Source organism: Trichoderma gamsii (genome assembly GCF_001481775.2).
Source record: "Trichoderma gamsii strain T6085 chromosome Unknown Scaffold_1.2, whole genome shotgun sequence".
NCBI classification, from domain to species: domain Eukaryota; kingdom Fungi; phylum Ascomycota; class Sordariomycetes; order Hypocreales; family Hypocreaceae; genus Trichoderma; species Trichoderma gamsii.
Window position 1 is genome coordinate 1,017,845 of NW_020171338.1, and position 19,063 is coordinate 1,036,907.

A 19,063-nucleotide genomic window follows, 5' to 3' on the forward strand; every position below is an offset into this window, starting at 1 on the left:
TATCGAGTGGTTTGGATAAAGTGTAATTATTGCAATCTTACTCTTCTCTCGCTAATCACTGGAACGGAAACTGGGTAGCATTAGCTCTCTGTCATCTTATACAAGTGGGTGGCACCACGATCGTTACAAACAGTTGATACGGCAGTTCTTGGCTACAATGTAAGACTAAAGCAAGTATACAATAGGCAGGCGAGATACTCTCTACCTCGTAAGCAACTGAATATACGTTTTATTTTAAGCTATCCTAGTGCCATCTCACTCTCAATCTCGATAGACGAAATTACGCCCACTTGTGTTTATTCTTCTCCACAAATTCTTTCCAAGTTATCGGCTTCTCTTCCAGCAGGCCCAGGCTCGGCTCCAGAGACTCGCCGGCATAGTAGCCAGGGTCTTCCAGCAGTTTCATGTTCTCCAATAGCTCTTGTGCCGCTGCTGGCGACAGGAACGACTTGAACTTGTCGTCTGAAATCTGGACTGCCTGCGCGGGCTTGCCGATCACTTGAGAGAACTCGGAGATGAGTCGGTCGATTGTATAATAATCTGCCGCGGCCAGGATACGCTTTCCAGATTGAGCAGGAAAGTTTTTTATAGCTGCTTTTACAAATTTGCCTAGAATGTCTCTATCAATAACAAAAAAGTACCACAACTGTTTCAAGCGCATGGAACCTTACCCGTGTCTGCCGCAGCGTCAAAAAGCGGCGTTATAGCCTTATGCGGATCAACTGGCAATGCCAACGTATAACCTGCCGGTTCCGACTCCGGATTCTTCTGAATCATCGTCTCGAAGCCGCTCATAAACATGCCCGGCAACACAAAAGTGCCGGCCAGGCCGCTGTGGCGGATATACTCCTCAATGGCCGCCTTGCCGTCAAAATGCGAAATGTTGGACAGACGCCCGCCGCTGGCCTTGTTAGCGTTGATGAGCGACGAGAAGATGATGTGCTGCACGCCTGCGGCCTTGGAGGCGTCGACGACGGCTTTTCCCTGGGAGATTTCAATGTCGGCCGACATGCTCTCCCAGAAGTTGGTTACGAGGAAGACGGTGTGAGCGCCTTGGACGGCGGGGGCGACTGATTGAGCGGACGACATGTCGGCCTATCTCCATTTATACATTCAATATTAGAGCATAATTGATGATGATGCGGGTACATTGTAGATTCTGGTGTTTTTGTATTATACGGTCTATAAGAAACATGGCAAGATCAGGCAGAATTGAAACGCACCGTGACCATCTCAACGCCCATGGACGCGAGCTTTTGGGCATTTGGCTTCTTCACATCGCGAGTGACGCCACGGACTTGAAATTCCTTTGAGAGCACTGGGTCTGCGAGAATGGCTTGGACCAAGGATCCGCCTTGGTTGCCAGTCGCACCAAAGACGGTGATGGTCTTGGACATGACGCGATTGTCAAAAGTGCACAGCGTTATAAATAGGGTTGAAGTAAGACTTTGACTTTATTGGGTATTGAATGAAGTGAAACAATCAAGATTAAGTGAAATGAATTCAAAATGCTCAATGATTTCAATCGAATAATCCAATGCTGTAAGTGCATGTAGTTATGACGTAGAAGCCCAAACAAACATGAGGAGAAGCGCTTGGGCTGAAGGATTCATTCCATCTTCCCCCAGGATTTTTTGGATAGGCACCTGCGGCCTTTCATAGGTGCAAATCAAAAGTAGTTTCTGTTCTAGTACCCGATTTGAGTAGCTGCTTGATAGCTATGAGAGAGAGTGATGTAATAGCCCAGAGTCTAGCTTATTCGTTGCATGCTGGCTAATTCCTTCAGAGTTATGAGCTACATGTATGCGTGTCTCTAGTGCGCCTCAGCTTTGCGCCATTTCTATAAGAACGTGTTGCTGCTATGAGCATGGTAAGTTTACTATAACTAAGCTACTGCACTTTGCACCTTGCACTTTGCTCTCATCGCGATACCTGCTCAAGTCATAGAAACGACTTCAAGCTATCCGACACTCCTTTCAGGTCTGCAAATACATGCCACTGGGCAACATTCGGCAGCACTACTATTCTTGCCTCCTTGATCTTGCTGGCATACTCGTCCGCCGAAGAGACCCTATCCTCGCTTCCTGTCACAATCAATGTCCGCACATTGAGCTTCTCAACAGGCATTGGTGCTTCATCCTTGGCAAAAGCTTGCAGTGCCTTTGCAAATGCTTCCGGCTCTTGCCCAAGCAAGCTTAGTCGAATTGCTGAAATCACAAGAGGATTCGTGCTCCTCGTATGCTCAGACGTACTGCTAAGAACAATCTTATCAACCACGGCTTCCAATCCTGATGTGCGAATGAGCTCTCCACGCTCCTGCAAAACTCCTCTAGTAGTCTCGGAGAGTGGGAAAGACGGCGGGCCAAAAAGTACAAGCCTGTTGACGAGGCCAGGGTTGTTAAGAACGAACTTCAAGGCAACGATACAGCCCATTGCTTGTGCGATAAGTGTTCCAGGATTCGATTCGGTGATACCCGCGTGCGAAAATATGCCAGAGAGGTCAGCTGCCAAAGAATCCACCGTCAAGACGCTCAACGGGTGCGTAGGACTAAGACCATGGCCTTCAAAGTCAAACAAGTGCAACGATGCCACGTCTGGGAGGTTCATTTCTGAAATAAGAGGTGAGAAATATTCCAAAGTACCGCCGAGGCCATGAACGAAGACGATGTTGTTGTCCCCGGAACCGAGATGCTTGTAATGCAGAAGCTTGCCGTTGATATTGGTCAATCCGGCTGTAGCGCCCACGGAGCGTGTTGCGTTGCTGAGACTGAAGACAGACTGAGAAGCGAGACGCTCAGTAGTTGTGTTGTGAGATGTGACTTTGTTGTGCAGCGTGCCGATACCAGGGATAGTGACTGTAATTTCGTCTCCCTCTTTGAGAAAGATGGGTGGATTTCGTCCAATGCCAACACCAGCAGGCTAATGAAATCTCATCAGAGTGGTTTTGGGAGCAGATGCAGCATGAAGACTTACTGTTCCAGTAGCAATGACATCGCCGGGCAGTAATGTTTGTCCCTCAGAAAGCGTACTTATCAACGTAGGGATATCGAAAATCAAATCATCCGTCGTCGCATCTTGTCGTAGCTCGCCATTGACATGAGTTTGGACTCGCAGCACCGAAGGAAGAGCCTCTTTAGGGACCGCAGCGGGACCCTACCAAAGTTAAGATGAGAAATTTCAATGCACTCTAAACAGTCTTACTCACCATGGGACAAAACGTATCGGCCGACTTTCCGATATAGAATTGCTTATGATCTCTCTGTCTCTCCCGCGCAGTCATGTCGTTAATAATAGTATATCCCCAAACATACTCCATAGCCCTCTCTTTAGGAATCCGGAATCCTGCTTTTCCAACAATAACTCCTATCTCGCCTTCATAATCCACACTCTTCGAAAAGTCCGGGTGAAGAAAGATATTTTCACCATCAGCAATGATGGAGGTTGCGCGCTTCGTGAAGATGACCGGGTGGCTTGGCAGGTCAACCTTGTCCGAGCTGTCGTATCCCGAGGCGTTGAACTCCTTTGCATGTTCCATGTAGTTTTTGCCTACAGCCAATACATCACGGCCCGAAATTGGTGCCAGGAGTTTGACTGATGAGAGGGGAAGGGCAGAGCCAGAAGCGGCGATTTGCAAAGGCCCGGCTTCGATGACCTGGTAGAGATCCTGTATAGGGAATCCGGAGAGGAGACTTAGTGGCTGGATCGTGCCCTTCTCTACATCTAAATGGCCGATCTGGTTGATGCCAGTGTCGAGACGAGTAAAGGCGGCATAGTTGGACAGGCGTTGTGACGAATTCATTGCGGTATTTGTGAGATGTTTCTTTTGGCGCTCTTGTTAGCTGCTAAACTGGAAGATACAAAAACAACATTCAAAGGGTTACTACCAATGCCTAATGTGGAAGTATCAATTAGAACCAATCTCGGTAGAGTAAAATGCGAAAAGGTAGACAATCTTCGTCTACTCGGTTTTGATAAGCCCTAAAAGTGATGAAGTGCAAGCCAATTCATCCGACGCGTATAGGATCCATTACGCCGGTGGTGTGTGGAGTTGGTGTCGCAGACAAAGAATAGGTATTGCAGCGCACACAGCAAATTGTTTCCCAGGCTATCAAAAACATTTTTACTTCACTTCCAATTGAATCGACATCAAATTTACAGTTTGGCGCAATTTGATGAAGCCCCAACCAAGGCCATTCTACAGAGTTCTATCGCTTTTCATCCTGAATGAACCAGTCGTGGGCCGAGAATGCACTAACATCCCAAGGTGAGGGGAACCAGCTCATAGATCTTTGCGGGGATGGATAGATAGTATGCATCACAAGTCGGAGTTGAAAGAGCCAACATTAGTAATAAACAGTTTGGAACCGAAATTAAACAGTTGGAAATTGTACCCCTGATTTTATCTGACTTTATTGTTCTAGATCTCAATAATTGGGCACATCTATTCTTACACAATCCAAACAAACATAGGGTAGAGCTACTAGTTCGATAACGCAGAAGAGCATCCTTGACAGATAACAAAAGCAGCACATGTTCGATAACAGCATCGGAAAGAACGAGCCTCGCGGAAAGAATGAAAAGCCATTACTCTAGTATACGGCAAGGAGGATCATCTATTTCCGACAGCTTGCAACTTCGCCCCGCCATCTTCAACCAACCAACCAGAAACTCTATTGTCGTTCGCAGCCACTAATATTATAAATTGCTCGCTTAGAAATCACGTACACCCTCCACCCTATTGCATGATATCCTGCTTCAACACGCAATAGCCAAGGAGTATTGAGTTGCAGTTAGCGAGAACTTGAGAAGAGTATATATATGTGACTATAAGTAAACTGAACCTTCTTAGAAATCAGTTCAGAAATAGCAATACAGAACAACAAGTTACATAACGTTATCCGTCATTATGGCACCTATTCGCACTGCCATCATCGGCCTTTCAGGGTCCGCAACTACATCTTGGGCAAGCTCTGCTCATCTTCCTTATCTGCTATCTGCACGCGGCCGAGAAAGATATCAAATCGTAGCCCTCTGCAACAGCAGCGTCGAGGCTGCAAAGCGCGCCATTGAGGTGTTCAAGCTACCTCCCGAGACAAAGGCCTATGGTAACCCTCAAGACGTCGCAAACGACAAAGACATTGACCTAGTCGTTGTAAGCATCCGCGTCGATGTACACCACTCTACTGCTCTGCCCAGCGTCAAAGCCGGAAAGGACGTGTATGTGGAATGGCCGCTAGCCCACAGCGCGCCTCTTGCAAAAGAACTTGCGGAAGCAGCCAAAGCCAGCGGTAGTCGGACGCTGGTTGGTAATCAGGGGCGCCAAGCGCCTCCTATTGTCAAGCTCCGTGAGCTGCTTCAACAAGGCAAGGTTGGAAAGGTTCTCAGCAGTGAGATTAGGGCCAATGGCGGATCCGTTGATCGGGAGGCCTTGCTGCCCGGGCTAAAGTATTTCACTGATCTGGCTATTGGTGGCAATATCGTGACGATTGGCGTTGGACATTGTAAGTTTACAGCGACACGGATTTATCATTAGCTTTGTTCTCTTGTCTAACATCTAGCAGTGTTTGACCAAGTCCAACATGTCCTTGGAGACGTCCAAGACCTCCAGTCACGGCTCCAGCTCCAGCGCCCCAACGTCCTCCTCCGCAATCCTTCAACTAAGGAAGTCGTCGAGATAGTTAAGTCAAACGTCCCTGATCTCGTCATCATCGACGGCAATCTTGCCGCCTCTCAAATCGCCATCGAGGGAGCCAGTGTGCTCTTCCGCTTCCGTCGAGGACAGCCCTTCCTTGGCGAGCCCCCTCTTTCGTGGACAATTAACGGCGAGAAGGGCGAGATTCGACTTCAGGCATTTGGCGGATCTTCCTTGCACGCCAACTCCTATGATGCTCCCGTGACCATCGAGATCCATGACTTTGCCACAGACCAGGTTCAGAAGATTGAATGGAGCTGGCAGAGCTGGCAGGAAGAGCTTCCAGTCGTAGGAAGAAGCGTCGGTCTTCTGTATGAAAAGTTTGCGGATGGTGTGGCGGAAGGACAACCGACGTTCGAGACGGCCTTGGTTCGCCACGAGCAGCTAGCAAAAGTTCTTGTTGGCTGGGAGCAGAAATGAAACTGATGTATAGTAATGAAGCGATAAGTGAGACTTGAAATTGAATCAGCTTAATCATCTGAAGCTTCTTCTCCCGATTACCAAGAAATATCTAGGATTTGGTGATGGAGTCCTCCAAGCCTGGACAAGCTTGCAAAATGCTGGCCAGTTCATCATCAGTTAATCCTGTTTCCTGGGCATTCTTCCTGGAGCTTCCCGACGCCTTCTGCTTTGGCTTTGGCTTTGAAGTTTTCCACTGAACGCTACATGCCTCGTCGCCGATTAGCTGGGGAAGATCGTGCAATGTGAAATCCCCCTTTAAGGGGCCGGTGCTTCCATCCGCGAGCAATCCCTTCTTGAACAGATCAGACAGTTCTTTCTCTTCGACTGTGCAGGATGTCTCGTCGAATCTCTTTCGTTTCTCGTCAATATCTAACCGGCCTTCAATGTAGCTTTCATCCGCTACTTCTTGTTCAACCGACTCAGCAGCAGGGTCGCTACTTTGTGATGAAGGTGAGCTTTGCCGTGGCACATTATCAACAGCAGGGTCGCTGCCTTGTGATAAAGATGGGCTCTGCTGTTGGACAGCATGTGATTGTGTCACTTCAGCTGTGGTGCTATTTTGTTCCATGACTTCGTGATTCACTATGTATGTCTCGCTTCGATGGGAATCGCTTTTAAATCCGCCGTTTTCAAGATCAAAGGAATGCGCTTGCCTAATGAAAACTATGGTTTTTACATGCGATATCCAAATATGCGAATCTTCTACTTTTAATAGTAATGTTTGATCCAGATGTCGTTTCACTACTCTGCTGCAATCAAATTCCAGTCATTCCCACATGCGCACATGAGTCACAGGCGGCTTACACACGTCACACCATATGACAGCTTATTTGAATAATGCTGCCAAATATGGCAGACTTTGGGGATTGCAAAAGCAAATAGGCCTATCGCTTCGTATCTGTTGACTCATTTAACCAGTTCATTTGTCCTACAAACAGATGATAAACAGTCCTCTGTTCCACGGCCATATGTCGTAGCACGAGCTTTGCAAGTACACAGGTACCTGCGTAGCGTTCGCTAGATCGCTTTTCCCCACGTGGTGTGCCTCTTCGGGAATAACACTGAATCAATAGCCCTAGACGGCATAACACAAAAGACGTCAGCGTGACATGTCGATGCTGTTCCAAATGCCTTCTTATTAGCTACTATCGCATCAACAATTCTTTAGCTTAACGAAGCGAGGATTCGAGCAATGAAGAGCCCAGCCGCTCAGCTTCTGCCGTCAGGGTAAGACAACATGAACGTAACATCAGCAGACAATTCGCGCGCTCGCTACGTCATGCAGCACGTTTCGGAACCCGCGGTGCCAGGCCGCCCTTTCTAGAGCTTTATTGGAATCTGGCCATCTAGATAGAGCTAGGCTTTACCGCCTCTAGGCCGGCAGAGTACAGTCTGGGGACCTGGGGCACCAGATTCTGGAGTACCGCGACTCCGGGCTGCGGATGCCAGTGGCAGCCCGATCAGTACCCGACCAGAGCCGCCAGGGTACCGCCGGAGCATGTGCTTGTGCCCAATCGCTACAGAACGCTGCAGAGAGTCCCAAGAGAGTGCGGCTATTAACTGATGCTCTGGCATGTGAAGGTTGACATATCGATCGCCAGCATCTGCAAACCCCCAGAGTCAGCGTGCTGCGGGCAACAGCACAGCGGCCTTACAGCACGTGGACGCGCTGCGGGAGATGTGGGTGGCCTGCAGCAGCGATGCATGGTACGTGGCGTAATGGCGATTGCTATCAGACGAAAGTACACAGTACCTCAGGCTGGTTCGGTTGGGGCAACTCCACAGAACACTTGGGCGTATTTTAGCGCACTGTGACCAACTACCGGCTGGTACCAGTACCGCTCCGGCAGTACCAGACGGCGGCCGCCAATGTCAAGCTGACTCCATGCCACTATAACGGTCCCCACGCAGATGCCATCAGCGGGTGTGGCAGAGCGGTCAGATGCTCCCACCAAGTGTGGTGCTGCATCCTCAGCCCGGCATCGCTTCCCCAGATCCAACAAATTCCACGACAGACTTCCTGCTTCCCCGTCTCCATTCTCCTGTCGCCAATATATCTTCCTGGATCGCATCGCTCTATAACACCTATCTACTTGATAATCTCTCTTACTGTGTTCTTGCACCTGCCAAAGCAGCCTGGAATGGGACTGAAGCCGCGCCGAACCCTCCTATTGTCGACCTGAACGTCCTCCTCGCTTGCTGGATGCCCTTGTAAACGCAGGATAGCCTTGTCATGGCCGATCTGCTTCTCGGTACATCTCCGATACGCCCGATACACAGCAGCAGCAACTCTCCGCAATCACCCAAGCGACCAAAGAGCTCGTCGTCCTCTCAGCCTCTGCCGTATGTGGACCGGACGCTCCTGAGAACCGTCACCAAGACGGTCAAGGGGGCGGCCAACCTCCTACGATCTTGGAAAGATGGTATGAGTAATGAGGAGAGAGAGCAAGCGAGGCTGGTCGAGGAAAGAAAAAGCATACTCTACCTGCGCATGAAGAGTGTACGTGCCTATTGATCCCCTTGGCGTGGCCAGATTAGAACTGACGAGACAGGCCGAAACATTGAAACAATGGCAAGCTACGGCGCAGGAACTCGACGCTCTCGAAGGCAACGATGATTGGAAACAGGATCCAGATAGCGGGGACTATAACCCCAAGCTCATTGACGAGCGGCTTCAAGCGCTCGACGAGGCCCGAGAGAGCCACGATATCCGCACCATGATGCACCTCATCCGAACCTCCTTGTCACGCGATCTCGGCGGGATGGGCAACGTCGATCTATACCGGCATTCCTACCTTGGCACAAAGACGCTGATCGAGCGCTACGTTGAATCGACAATCGAAACTATAGATGCTGCTATTGTCCACAATGCGACGGACCAGGGCATCGCACACAAGGATCTGCTGGAGGGCATGTTACTTGCGCGCCAGAGCTTTGGGCGAAGTGCCCTGTTATTATCTGGGGGCGGGACGTTTGGCATGGCGCACGTCGGTGTCCTCAAATCTTTATTTGAAAACCAACTGCTTCCCAGGATTATATCTGGCGCCAGCGCTGGAAGCATCGTCTGTGCCGTCATGTGTACGAGAACGGACGAAGAGCTTCCACAGCTAATCAAAGAGTTCCCATATGGAGACTTGGCGGTATTCGAAGCCCAAGATAACCAAGATGGCCTCCTGGACCACTTTCGCCGCTTATTGACGGAAGGCTGTTGGTCAGATATTGCCCACCTTAGGAGAGTCATGAGGGGAATGATGGGTGACATTACGTTTCAAGAGGCGTACAATCGCACACGCCGCATCCTCAACATCTGTGTCTCCAGCGCATCTGTATACGAGCTGCCGCGGCTGCTCAACTACGTCACTTCGCCCAATGTCATGGTCTGGTCTGCCGTGGCAGCATCTTGCTCGGTGCCTCTCATCTTCAATGCGTCGCCATTGCTCGTTAAAGACCCTATAACAGGCGAGCATCGTCAATGGAATCCAACGCCACAAAGGTTTATTGATGGCTCGGTGGACAATGATCTTCCCATGACACGCCTCGCGGAAATGTTCAACGTCAATCACTTCATCGTATCTCAAGTGAACCCTCACGTCACTCCGTTTCTCTCCAAAGATGATCACCTGTCACCCGAAAACAAACATATCATCAAGAGTGCCAGCACTGGCGCAAGCACTGGCGATGAGATGGACTGGCTATATACGTGCACGTCGCTGGCCAGAGACGAGGCCCTCCATCGGTTACAGTTCATGGCTGAAATGGGCTTTTTCCCAAATATGATGACAAAATTTCGAAGCGTTCTCAGTCAAAAGTACTCTGGCAATATCAACATTCTGCCCGACATGTCGCTCGACAACCTTCCAGTGCTTCTTAGCAACCCCTCCGTTGATTTCATGTTAAAATGTTGTCTTGCTGGTGAAAGAGCAACTTGGCCAAAGCTTTCCAGGATACGTGACAGCTGTGCCATAGAGCTAGCACTGGATCGGGCAGTGCACCGACTTCGGACAAGAGTCGTCTTTTCAGAGAGCCAGAGCAATCTGAGAAGTCTTGTTTCATACATGGGTAGCCTGCGGCAGCATAAGCATGACCAGGCATTCGATCAGCCAAATCTTGGACTACCGGTTGCTAGCCATGGCCAGAAGCGTCAGCGGCGACGTTCCGGTGGCAGTCTTCGTATGTTGCCAGGAGCCGGTCTGGCTCTGGAGAGCGACATCACGGACTCGGATACAGCTGAGGAAGAGCGCCTTGAAATTACCTCGAGAGGCCGAGGACTCTTAGCTCCTAATCCTCTTCGCAAGCCGCAGATGAAAAGATCAAGTATGAGCCAAACGCATGTGCCTCAGCTCGCTGCCGCTCAATCTCGCTCCCAGCCAAACCCAATATTCAGCTTTTCCAGGCCCCTAACCCCTCCACGCAGCGTGAACGGGGAACTAGATACTGCTGAATCCGCAAATATCATCCATCTCAAACCAAGAGGGCCGATACCATTTGATGCTAGCAGGGATGACCTCGCAGTACCGTTGCTAGGCACTGTGATATCTCCAGTCGATGAAATGGAGACGAGCGAACCAAACCACACAAGCGACACAGAGGTGGAGCTAGTGACGGAAGAAAGTGATCCAGATGATAATCAGCCCGCATTCATCGAAGGAGTTGCCAAGTTGCCAAACCGGCTGATTACGGCGCATTTGGTCCTGTAGGCCAAGTTGTTGGAGGTCTCTAATGTGACGATCATATACCCCACCGGGTGACGGGAGGGGAAGGACGGCATTGGTGTTTGACATACCAAGGCTGCACGGAATACAAGCATAGAATGGCGTTATCGCATACTTTGTTTACCGCCGGAAAGCCCTGTTTTCTTTTATTTTTCTCCTTTTGTTTATAAGCGACTTTGTCAATAGTGTTTTTTCTTTCTTGGACAGCCCATCAATGGTATAGAGGATAACTGGAAATCAAGCTACTGAATTCAGGGCAAGGGGTGGCAGTATTACTTTTCGGCGTGAGCATCAGGCACAAGAGAAGGGGGATCGTATTAGCTAGAGGAGAAATGCGTTTCTAAATAGTCAGAGGATGGATGAATCAACAACAATAACATCAGTCAGCTATTCAATCTTCTTTGCCGCTTACCTTAATGGGCACATTACCAGAATAGGCAATTGACACAGCGCTAGCTCCTGGGCACCTGCGATGATGGAAGGAACGACCGTATCGCCTGCTTGCCTCGTAGAAAGTTTCTGGCGTTTATATCCTCGGCGAAAATGGATGGCTATTGCGTTTATTACTACTAAAAGGATGATCCAAGTCAATAACATCCCCGGGCCGCGTGGCCTAATGGCTAAGGCGCTAGATTTCGGTTCACTGAAATTTCGGTTTACACACCTTCTCTAGAGATTCCAGGTTCGACTCCTGGCGTGGTCGATCTTTTTGACTTTTCAACACATGATCATTCATGCTGTTTCCTTTTTGCACGATTTCATTTCTGCTCACCACCGGGTATTAAGTGAGCTTGTTTGTGTTGCGTTTATACTTTTGTGTCGTAAAGTGGTTCAAGAGCGGATATCGGGCTGTCGGTGCTCGCCCTTGGGTCTAGGATCTCGGGTGAGCGTGTATTAATCATACGCCAGACTAACATGCGCGCGCGGCGGCTGAGTGGCCATTTTAGACTCGTGAGATGGGATTGGTATGGGGTGATTTAGACGAGCAAGACGAGTTAGCCTGCGGCAGTTTATTGACAATGGTAAACGTTGGAAGCCAAGGCGTGGGTAAGGCTGATGTTCTGTGTTGTACAAATTCTCTTTCGATTACATATGCTATCTACGTTTTGCACAGAATATTTCCTAGGCAGACAACACAAGAATGATATAGTCTAAGGGGAAAAAATGAATGAATGACTCTGGCAGCATATCATGGCCAGCGTGGCATCAACGGAAAACTGCTCATTCCCACAAATCTACAAGCCAAATGACTCTGCGCAGCTCGCCTACTCTTTCCTGAGTGAGACGACAAGTGGATCATGATTTCAATGATTCCAGATCCGAGTGGTTATTACTTGGATTACCGACAACCTGCGACTGATTCTCAATGAATAGCATGGGGTAAGCAACTAAAGCAACACGTTGAGAGAAATGAGCCTGACTTGGCCCCAAAGGTTCCAGAACCATTAGTCTCAATGAGTCCACCTAATCAAGTGTACGACTATGTCTATATTCTACTAAATAAAGGCTTACTTTGGAAGCGCCAAGTTAGAATGCTTTATTGGACCTTGCTCTGTTCTGTGGCTATTTGCCTCATGCAACCGCCGAATTCTCATTGCCCCTCCTCCCGGCCCATCGGCGGCGGTGGCCCCATCGCCGACCACCCGTAAGCTGCATGCCTGTTCATTTCTGCTCCAAAGAGCTTGCAGCTATCGCATAAACAAACAGAAGCAGAAAGAAAAAGAACGACCCCACGGGAGCTAGTCGCAAAGCGCCCCATTGCGTCAGAGAGACTCGAATTGCAAAATGCGCACAGCCGGCCAATGAGGCGACGAGCTCAGCACGCAATCGTGGCGCCTTGCCGCTTTGAGGACCACCTTAGACCAGGCACTTGGCGCGGATCGTGGGGTTCACTGCTATAGATGGCTTAACTTGGATGCTGGGTTGGGGAGGAAATGGCTGGATGAGGGGTTCCGCCCCTCCAGCTCATCATGTTTAGCTCCGTAAGCAAACAGGCATTGCTCAATAGGTATGTGTGCTTTCTTAAGAACATGTGTGTGTTAAGAAGGGAAAAAAAGGAGGGGCAGTAGCTAAATGAGATAGGAATGAATGATGAGATGGAGGGGGAGGGGCGGCTGGAGAGAAGTTGGGTGATTTGGGTTGCGTTGATGGACCCCTCGATTACGTTTTGTCGATGGAGTGCGAGATATATAAAGTAGCTCGTCGAGAAACTCTCTTTTTTTCCTCCTCTCTCTCTCTTGAACTGCTCTTCTCCTAAACACCACAAGCTTTTACAAAACACACTACCCATTACAATGGCTGCCGTCCTCCGTCTGGGCTCTGAAGCCCCCAACTTCAAGGCCGACACCACTCAGGGTCCCATTGACTTCCACGAGTTCATTGGCGACAACTGGGTCGTCTTCTTCTCCCACCCCGAGGACTTCACTCCCGTCTGCACCACCGAGCTGGGCGCTTTCGCCAAGCTGCAGCCCGACTTCACCAAGCGCGGCGTCAAGCTGATTGGTCTCTCTGCCAACACCGTCGACTCCCACCACACCTGGATCTCCGACATCAAGGAGGTCACTGGCGGTCATGTCACTTTCCCCATCATTGGTGACAAGTCTCGTCAGGTTTCCCTGCTCTACGATATGTAAGTCTCAGTATCCATGTAGCTATATATGTGGAAAAGAGGGAGCTTCCGATATTAACGAAACATCTACAGGATCGACCACCAGGACGCCACCAACGTCGACGAAAAGGGCACTGCCTTCACCATCCGCTCTGTCTTCTTCATCGACCCCAAGAAGAAGATCCGCACCATCCTCTCCTACCCTGCCTCCACCGGCCGCAACGCCGCCGAGGTCCTCCGCATCATCGACTCCCTCCAGACCGGCGACAAGTACCGCGTCACCACCCCCATTGACTGGCAGCCCGGCCAGGACGTCATCGTCGCCCCCGTCATCAAGGACGATGAGGCCAGGAAGCTGTTCCCCAACTTCAAGACCATCAAGCCTTACCTGCGCATGACTGCCCTGCCTGAGGTCTCATAGACGAGAAGGCTATAGAAGCAAATAAAAATCTAAAAAAAAAAATACTATAAAAAACGCTAAGAGGGGGGAATAGCAAGCTTTGCCAGAAAGTAAAATAGCATGGCGCTTTTTGGACAGGGCTGGCATGTGCCACGCAAAAGTCAAAGATGACATGAATCTTTCATCACAACCCGCGAGGGGAGTTTGGATATTTTGATCTGAGCGCTGGGCAAATGGCCGTGTTATTGGATAATGAAGAGATACCACCAAACTTTATAAACATTTTCTTTTTCCATAATCCACTTTCTTTGCAGTGAAGTCTAGAAAATGCCCGAGTTTACGGTGGCCGATGGCACAAAACGTTAGGGAAGCTTAAAAATGCTGTGAAATGGCCTCGAGGGAGCTTCAAAATGCTGTGAAAGTGCTCTGGCTGGTCTCCTTGTCAAATCTCATCGTGCTGCAGGAATTTACAGGGCAAGGCTTTAGGGGAGCGCCAAAATGCTGTGAAATCGCTATTATTGGTCTCCCGAGCATATGGGGAATGTGTGCACAAACGAGGGTAGGCCTTGAATTTGGCTGCATGTGATTTGAAGTCCCCCGTAGTACAGTGCGGGGCCTCAGAAATAGGTGCCGTTTGTTGCCCACACATTCCCAACCCATTTTAACTACGCAGTCGCCTTGTTATTATACCATCAAGTCATCGAAGGCAAGCATGCAGGTGTTAAATGGTGAAAAGCGAGGCTGCTGCTATAGACTCTCAAAATTTGAGAATGGCGCTGGTAAATCATGAAGACAAAAGATTCGAAGCAGCTTTCTCAAACTTGTTTGATATCGCTGTCACTTTTGCATTATTGTGATACCAGGCCGATTAATGTGTAAGCTCAATATTGCCTAGATTTTTTAATTATCCAAGGCTTGTTCAAGCTCACTTCGTGAAGTGTGCATCACGTCCATAGAATTATGGAATACTTGGGTGCAGTGTTAGTGAGAGTGTTGATGAGTGTAATGGACAGATTTTATTTATAAAATTCCAAAATAGCAGGCTAGCTCAGTGAAACTTGCGAGCCAATGCATATATATGAGCGAGGGACAGAAAAATGCGCAAATCTCGAGCGCTTCAGTGATTTGACACTTTCTCAAATTCCCACAAGGTCGTCCCATGAGGCCTTCTAACGAGGCTACGGCCGTCATCAGCAACAGACACCACCTTCAACGTGCTCTCATAGTATGGCGTCAGCAGCTGGTATCCGCCATCAGGATGGCTTCTCGGCGTGAAACATTCCCAGGCCTTGAATTTCACGGCAGATGCATATATCTCGTCTCGTTTACCGTTGTGGCCTAGATATGTGCCCGACTTGGGGTTGAAGAATCCAAAGTAGCCGTGTGCTTCGACGCAAAGCCAGAGATCATACCCGTTGTGGCTTTCTGCTACGTCGCGCAAGCAGAGACTTCGGGATTTGAGGGCGATTACGTTGTCGGTGCCCTTTTCGAAGATTCGATAGACGCCGCCGGGCCAGGGCACGGAATAGTTGCGGCCATCCCAAGTGTCTTGGATAGTGGTCTCGCTTGGCGTATCCATCGAGGGGCTGGAGCTGGTGTCTTCGGGATATCTTATTTTAGACATTTAGTGGATAAGGCCGGGGGGTGGAAGATAGAGCTGCGCCTATCCAGGCTGATGTTAAATCCACGTCAACTTCTCGTATTTTATCTCAATTGTAGTTGTAACGATTTGATACTGCAAGGTGAAGAGGGGTAGCTGCTCGCAGTCACTATGACTGCATTACGCGTTAAAGTTTCGGCAGACGGAATTGCATCCGCAAGTGTCCCGTCTTACCCTACAGCTTTTTGAAGCTCTTGGAGCCTCATTAAATTACACTTCAAATGTTGGCTAATTACAGCTTCCGGTTATATAAGCATTCAATTGAGTGAGCTTAATGCGGTGATAAACAGTTGTCTTCGATCCTTCAGTATATACTTGTAAGTCGAACCGAAAAGATAACTCACTAAGCTACGGTTTGTGGTAGAGACACTTGCAGGTATAAGTATGTTCCAGGGCTGCGAAGCAACCGAGAGCAACACGACCGATACGAATCATGGCAGTGCAGAGAGACCTAAGCCTTGAGATGGAAAGAAAATCTTGCGCAAAATTCGGTGAAAAGGAGACAAAGGAGCAAAGTCAGTTGGAATTGCGGCTCGAGGATAGTATCGTACTATCTAGTTTAGATGCTTCAAAGTGGCATCATGATCGACAACAGATGCATCAGCGATACGTAACAAAATACGCAAATACCGGCTGTCAAAAATAGTCTTTATGCTGATGCTTGCAAGCGGGCTCTATTTCAAGCCTCCTTAAGCGTCCTCGCAGACGGAATGCAAATGTGCAAGTACTCTATCCATGTCATTTCCCACGAGATAATGCTCAGCGCAAGCCAATTTCCATCCACTCAATGCAGCGGCGACTCCTTCTGGAAAAAGGCTTATGAGGAAAAAACGCAAACGTCGGAAATCACGTAATCAGGCAATCCCGAAGGCAGTCAGGGGTTTTCATCTATTCGAGCACTGACGTCTGCCATTGCCATGCTCTAAACGGGGCCGATTGTTTCATGACGAGTCAAAGTGGTTTAGCCTGGAAGCATCTCCATTCCATTCCACGTGCTAATATGCCCGGCTGGAAAAGTGACAAAGAACCCTGGACCATCCATTGTCCGGCAGCGGTGCGCCAGAATGAGTCTGGAAGGATTCTCGGCAAAAAGCCCGTTGAGAAGACGGCAAGAATGTGCATGTAGCATGAATGACGGACAAGACCCGAGGCTTCTAGACAACAAGGAGTAAGAGAGTGTGGAGCCGAGACGGCAGCGAGCCGATGGCACGACTTCCTCGCTCCTGTCCTCGTGCTCATTGCCATCAATTCAGATTATTGACGCATTTGCCAAGCCCCGAGTTTCTTTTCTTTATCTCTGCAAAGAAGAGCGTGGCCCCTGCGGCCCCAGTGACCGCAGTACTGGGGGCATGCTTGGTGCCAGTATCCACGCAGACGGGGCCATCTCAGCCCAACAAACAGCTTGGACAACCGAGAATCAAAACGTGATGCCTGCTCAACGAGAAAGAGAGAAGAAGGTAAAGATGGTTGACCAGCCCCCTCTCTTTTTTTGCTGCCGAGCTGTGTCCACTCTCTGCCTCCGCGCTTGTCAAGTTGCTGCTGATATAGTACCAGTAGTAGCACTTACATACACGCATGCACACTTACAGATACAGAAAGGTCTGGTGCTCCATAGCCCGGATCATAACCCCTATTGAGATTGAGTCGCAGCAAAAGGAGGCCAATTCCACCAGCTACACTCTTATTGCTGCACTCCATCTCATAATCGTAAGATTGTGTTGGTCTACGGTGAGGGGGAGCAATGGCTGGACCCGGTGCTAGCATCAGCGTCTAACTGGTAAGAAGCTTAGCGGACAATCTAGAAGCCTGTTCGACTCAAGGTTCCAATCAATAGATGGACCTGAGGACGAAGATCAGTGTGGCCCTGTGGGGTTCCCACGCGAGAAATTCTACTTGTATGTGTATGCGCTGCGATATGTCCCAGCGACAATGAGCCGCACAGAGCTGCTTCAGGTGACGGGATTCAGTCAACGGAATAGTGCTAGCACATGAAGTCAGTGACAAAAACAAGACAGAGTTTGAACACAAAAAGAAAAAGAAAAACGACACGGTTTCCTTGTTTGTTCGCCCAGGATCAATACCGGACGGTTTGCATATACGTGCATGTACAGCCTCAACCCTCGCCTTCTCCTCATTTTTGGAACCACCACGCTTCCCCTGCAGGGCCCCTGACGTCGCCTGCATTGGCAGCAGCCAACAGCGAGTCTTTGTTTGCCCTATGCTGCCAAGCTGCCCCAAATGCTGCTTTACATCATCAGCTGGCCTCATATCCATAATTACGTGCAGGCTCTGCGAATACGGCGAGCAGTTTGGCGCCGTGCGTGCATGGTGCAGCAGGGACCCTGTACCTATAGATAGGTCGCGACGAGGGTCTGGGCGCTGCGGCTGCTGCACGACAGGTAGCGGCTTATCGCGAGGATAAGAGACTTGGAGTAGCGCCCACTCTTCAGGAAGCGCCGGATGCTTCTCCAGCTGGAGTAGTAGAGTACATGTACCGATGGCCGCCGTTGTGGTACTTGTTTCTTTGTCTTGCTTTTCCTCTTTCTGTACCTCGAATCGAGTCGTGCTATTCTCTGTCTAGCTCCAACGTCAACGTCAACTTCATCTCTTTTCTGCTGCTTCAATACGCCAAAACTCTCCCGCCACCGATCCTGTCGCCCCAATTGTCTGCTCGAAACAGCCTATCAGAGCCCGCCTGTCACTGTCACCTCCAGCTGTAGCGCCGGCTCCAGCGTGCTATTCCGCCATTGAGCCATTGTAGGTGCCTGTAGGGTCTTCCAAGTCCACTAACAGCGCCCCCCCCTTCTTCGCGTCTGTGCGCCTGTCTTGCTGGAGACTTTTTTTTTTGTTGCTCGAACTCCCTCTGTGCCCACATCGTCAGCTCCATCGCGCGAGCCAAACGGGCAGCGCACATCTCCAGAGCGAACAACGAGTGCGACGTTGGCCCTTTCAGACAGTTCCGGCCGCCGCCTTTGAATGGTACGTCATGCCCTCTCTCCCAGCCCTCGTGCCCGTCCCGTCTGCGACTCTCGCCTCGGCCGCCAGCTGAGGCCTCATTTCATGCCATGGTGGCCACCGCGCTCTTTTCTCGCTCGTCGAGGCGAAGCCCCTGTGTCGTGTTGCATCTCGCTCCTCTGCCCTGCCGCTCAGCCGCTCGAGATTCCTCGGCTGCCGGATCACCGCTGCCCCGGGGCTCCTGAAGATCTTCCCGGCTGCTTGCTGCAAGCACGAGATTGAACGAGCAGAGGGTGCTGTGGCGAGAACGTCTTGCAATCTCGACCACGGTGCGGTCAGAAGAGATCCCCCCCCCTGCTGTCCGGCGGAAGTGGTCATATTACATACCAGTTTCCCCCATACTTGCTTTGGCCAGGAACGGGCTGATCCCATCTGACAAGCTTGCCGGAAGGGGACTGTCATTGTCATCTTTCATCTTTCCTTTCTTGATTCCTTCTTTTTCGCCTCCCCCCTAATACACCTCCCTCCACCTGCGCTCGTGATCCTGCGGACGGCGCTCAACCACCGTTTTCTT

The 19,063-nt window shown here is 49.9% G+C and overlaps 7 protein-coding genes across 7 annotated transcripts; 3 read left to right on the forward strand and 4 right to left on the reverse strand.

Moving 5' to 3' along the window:
* Nucleotides 1-280: 280 nt before the first annotated feature.
* TGAM01_v200299 (hypothetical protein) lies at nucleotides 281-1,397 on the reverse strand (the record flags this gene model as incomplete). The annotated part of the gene is made up of 3 exons (XM_018803218.1): nucleotides 281-609; nucleotides 672-1,095; nucleotides 1,224-1,397. 3 exons carry the CDS (start codon nucleotides 1,395-1,397, stop codon nucleotides 281-283), a joined length of 927 nt encoding a protein of 308 aa, XP_018663624.1.
* A 544-nt stretch (nucleotides 1,398-1,941) lies between these two features.
* TGAM01_v200300 (hypothetical protein) lies at nucleotides 1,942-3,799 on the reverse strand (the record flags this gene model as incomplete). Its single annotated transcript, XM_018803217.2, has 3 exons — nucleotides 1,942-2,919; nucleotides 2,974-3,153; nucleotides 3,206-3,799. The coding sequence occupies 3 exons, from the start codon at nucleotides 3,797-3,799 to the stop codon at nucleotides 1,942-1,944; spliced, it is 1,752 nt and encodes a 583-aa protein (XP_018663623.2).
* A 1,107-nt stretch (nucleotides 3,800-4,906) lies between these two features.
* On the forward strand, nucleotides 4,907-6,112 carry TGAM01_v200301 (hypothetical protein; the record flags this gene model as incomplete). The annotated part of the gene is made up of 2 exons (XM_018803216.1): nucleotides 4,907-5,501; nucleotides 5,562-6,112. 2 exons carry the CDS (start codon nucleotides 4,907-4,909, stop codon nucleotides 6,110-6,112), a joined length of 1,146 nt encoding a protein of 381 aa, XP_018663622.1.
* A 91-nt stretch (nucleotides 6,113-6,203) lies between these two features.
* Nucleotides 6,204-6,722, reverse strand: TGAM01_v200302 (hypothetical protein; the record flags this gene model as incomplete). Its single annotated transcript, XM_018803215.1, has 1 exon — nucleotides 6,204-6,722. The coding sequence occupies one exon, from the start codon at nucleotides 6,720-6,722 to the stop codon at nucleotides 6,204-6,206; it is 519 nt and encodes a 172-aa protein (XP_018663621.1).
* Nucleotides 6,723-8,387: 1,665 nt separating this feature from the next.
* Nucleotides 8,388-10,851, forward strand: TGAM01_v200303 (NTE family protein; the record flags this gene model as incomplete). Its single annotated transcript, XM_018803214.1, has 2 exons — nucleotides 8,388-8,654; nucleotides 8,707-10,851. The coding sequence occupies 2 exons, from the start codon at nucleotides 8,388-8,390 to the stop codon at nucleotides 10,849-10,851; spliced, it is 2,412 nt and encodes an 803-aa protein (XP_018663620.1).
* A 2,309-nt stretch (nucleotides 10,852-13,160) lies between these two features.
* On the forward strand, nucleotides 13,161-13,895 carry TGAM01_v200304 (peroxidase; the record flags this gene model as incomplete). Its single annotated transcript, XM_018803213.2, has 2 exons — nucleotides 13,161-13,495; nucleotides 13,568-13,895. The coding sequence occupies 2 exons, from the start codon at nucleotides 13,161-13,163 to the stop codon at nucleotides 13,893-13,895; spliced, it is 663 nt and encodes a 220-aa protein (XP_018663619.2).
* A 1,096-nt stretch (nucleotides 13,896-14,991) lies between these two features.
* Nucleotides 14,992-15,498, reverse strand: TGAM01_v200305 (hypothetical protein; the record flags this gene model as incomplete). The annotated part of the gene is made up of 1 exon (XM_018803212.2): nucleotides 14,992-15,498. The coding sequence occupies one exon, from the start codon at nucleotides 15,496-15,498 to the stop codon at nucleotides 14,992-14,994; it is 507 nt and encodes a 168-aa protein (XP_018663618.2).
* Nucleotides 15,499-19,063: the final 3,565 nt, after the last annotated feature.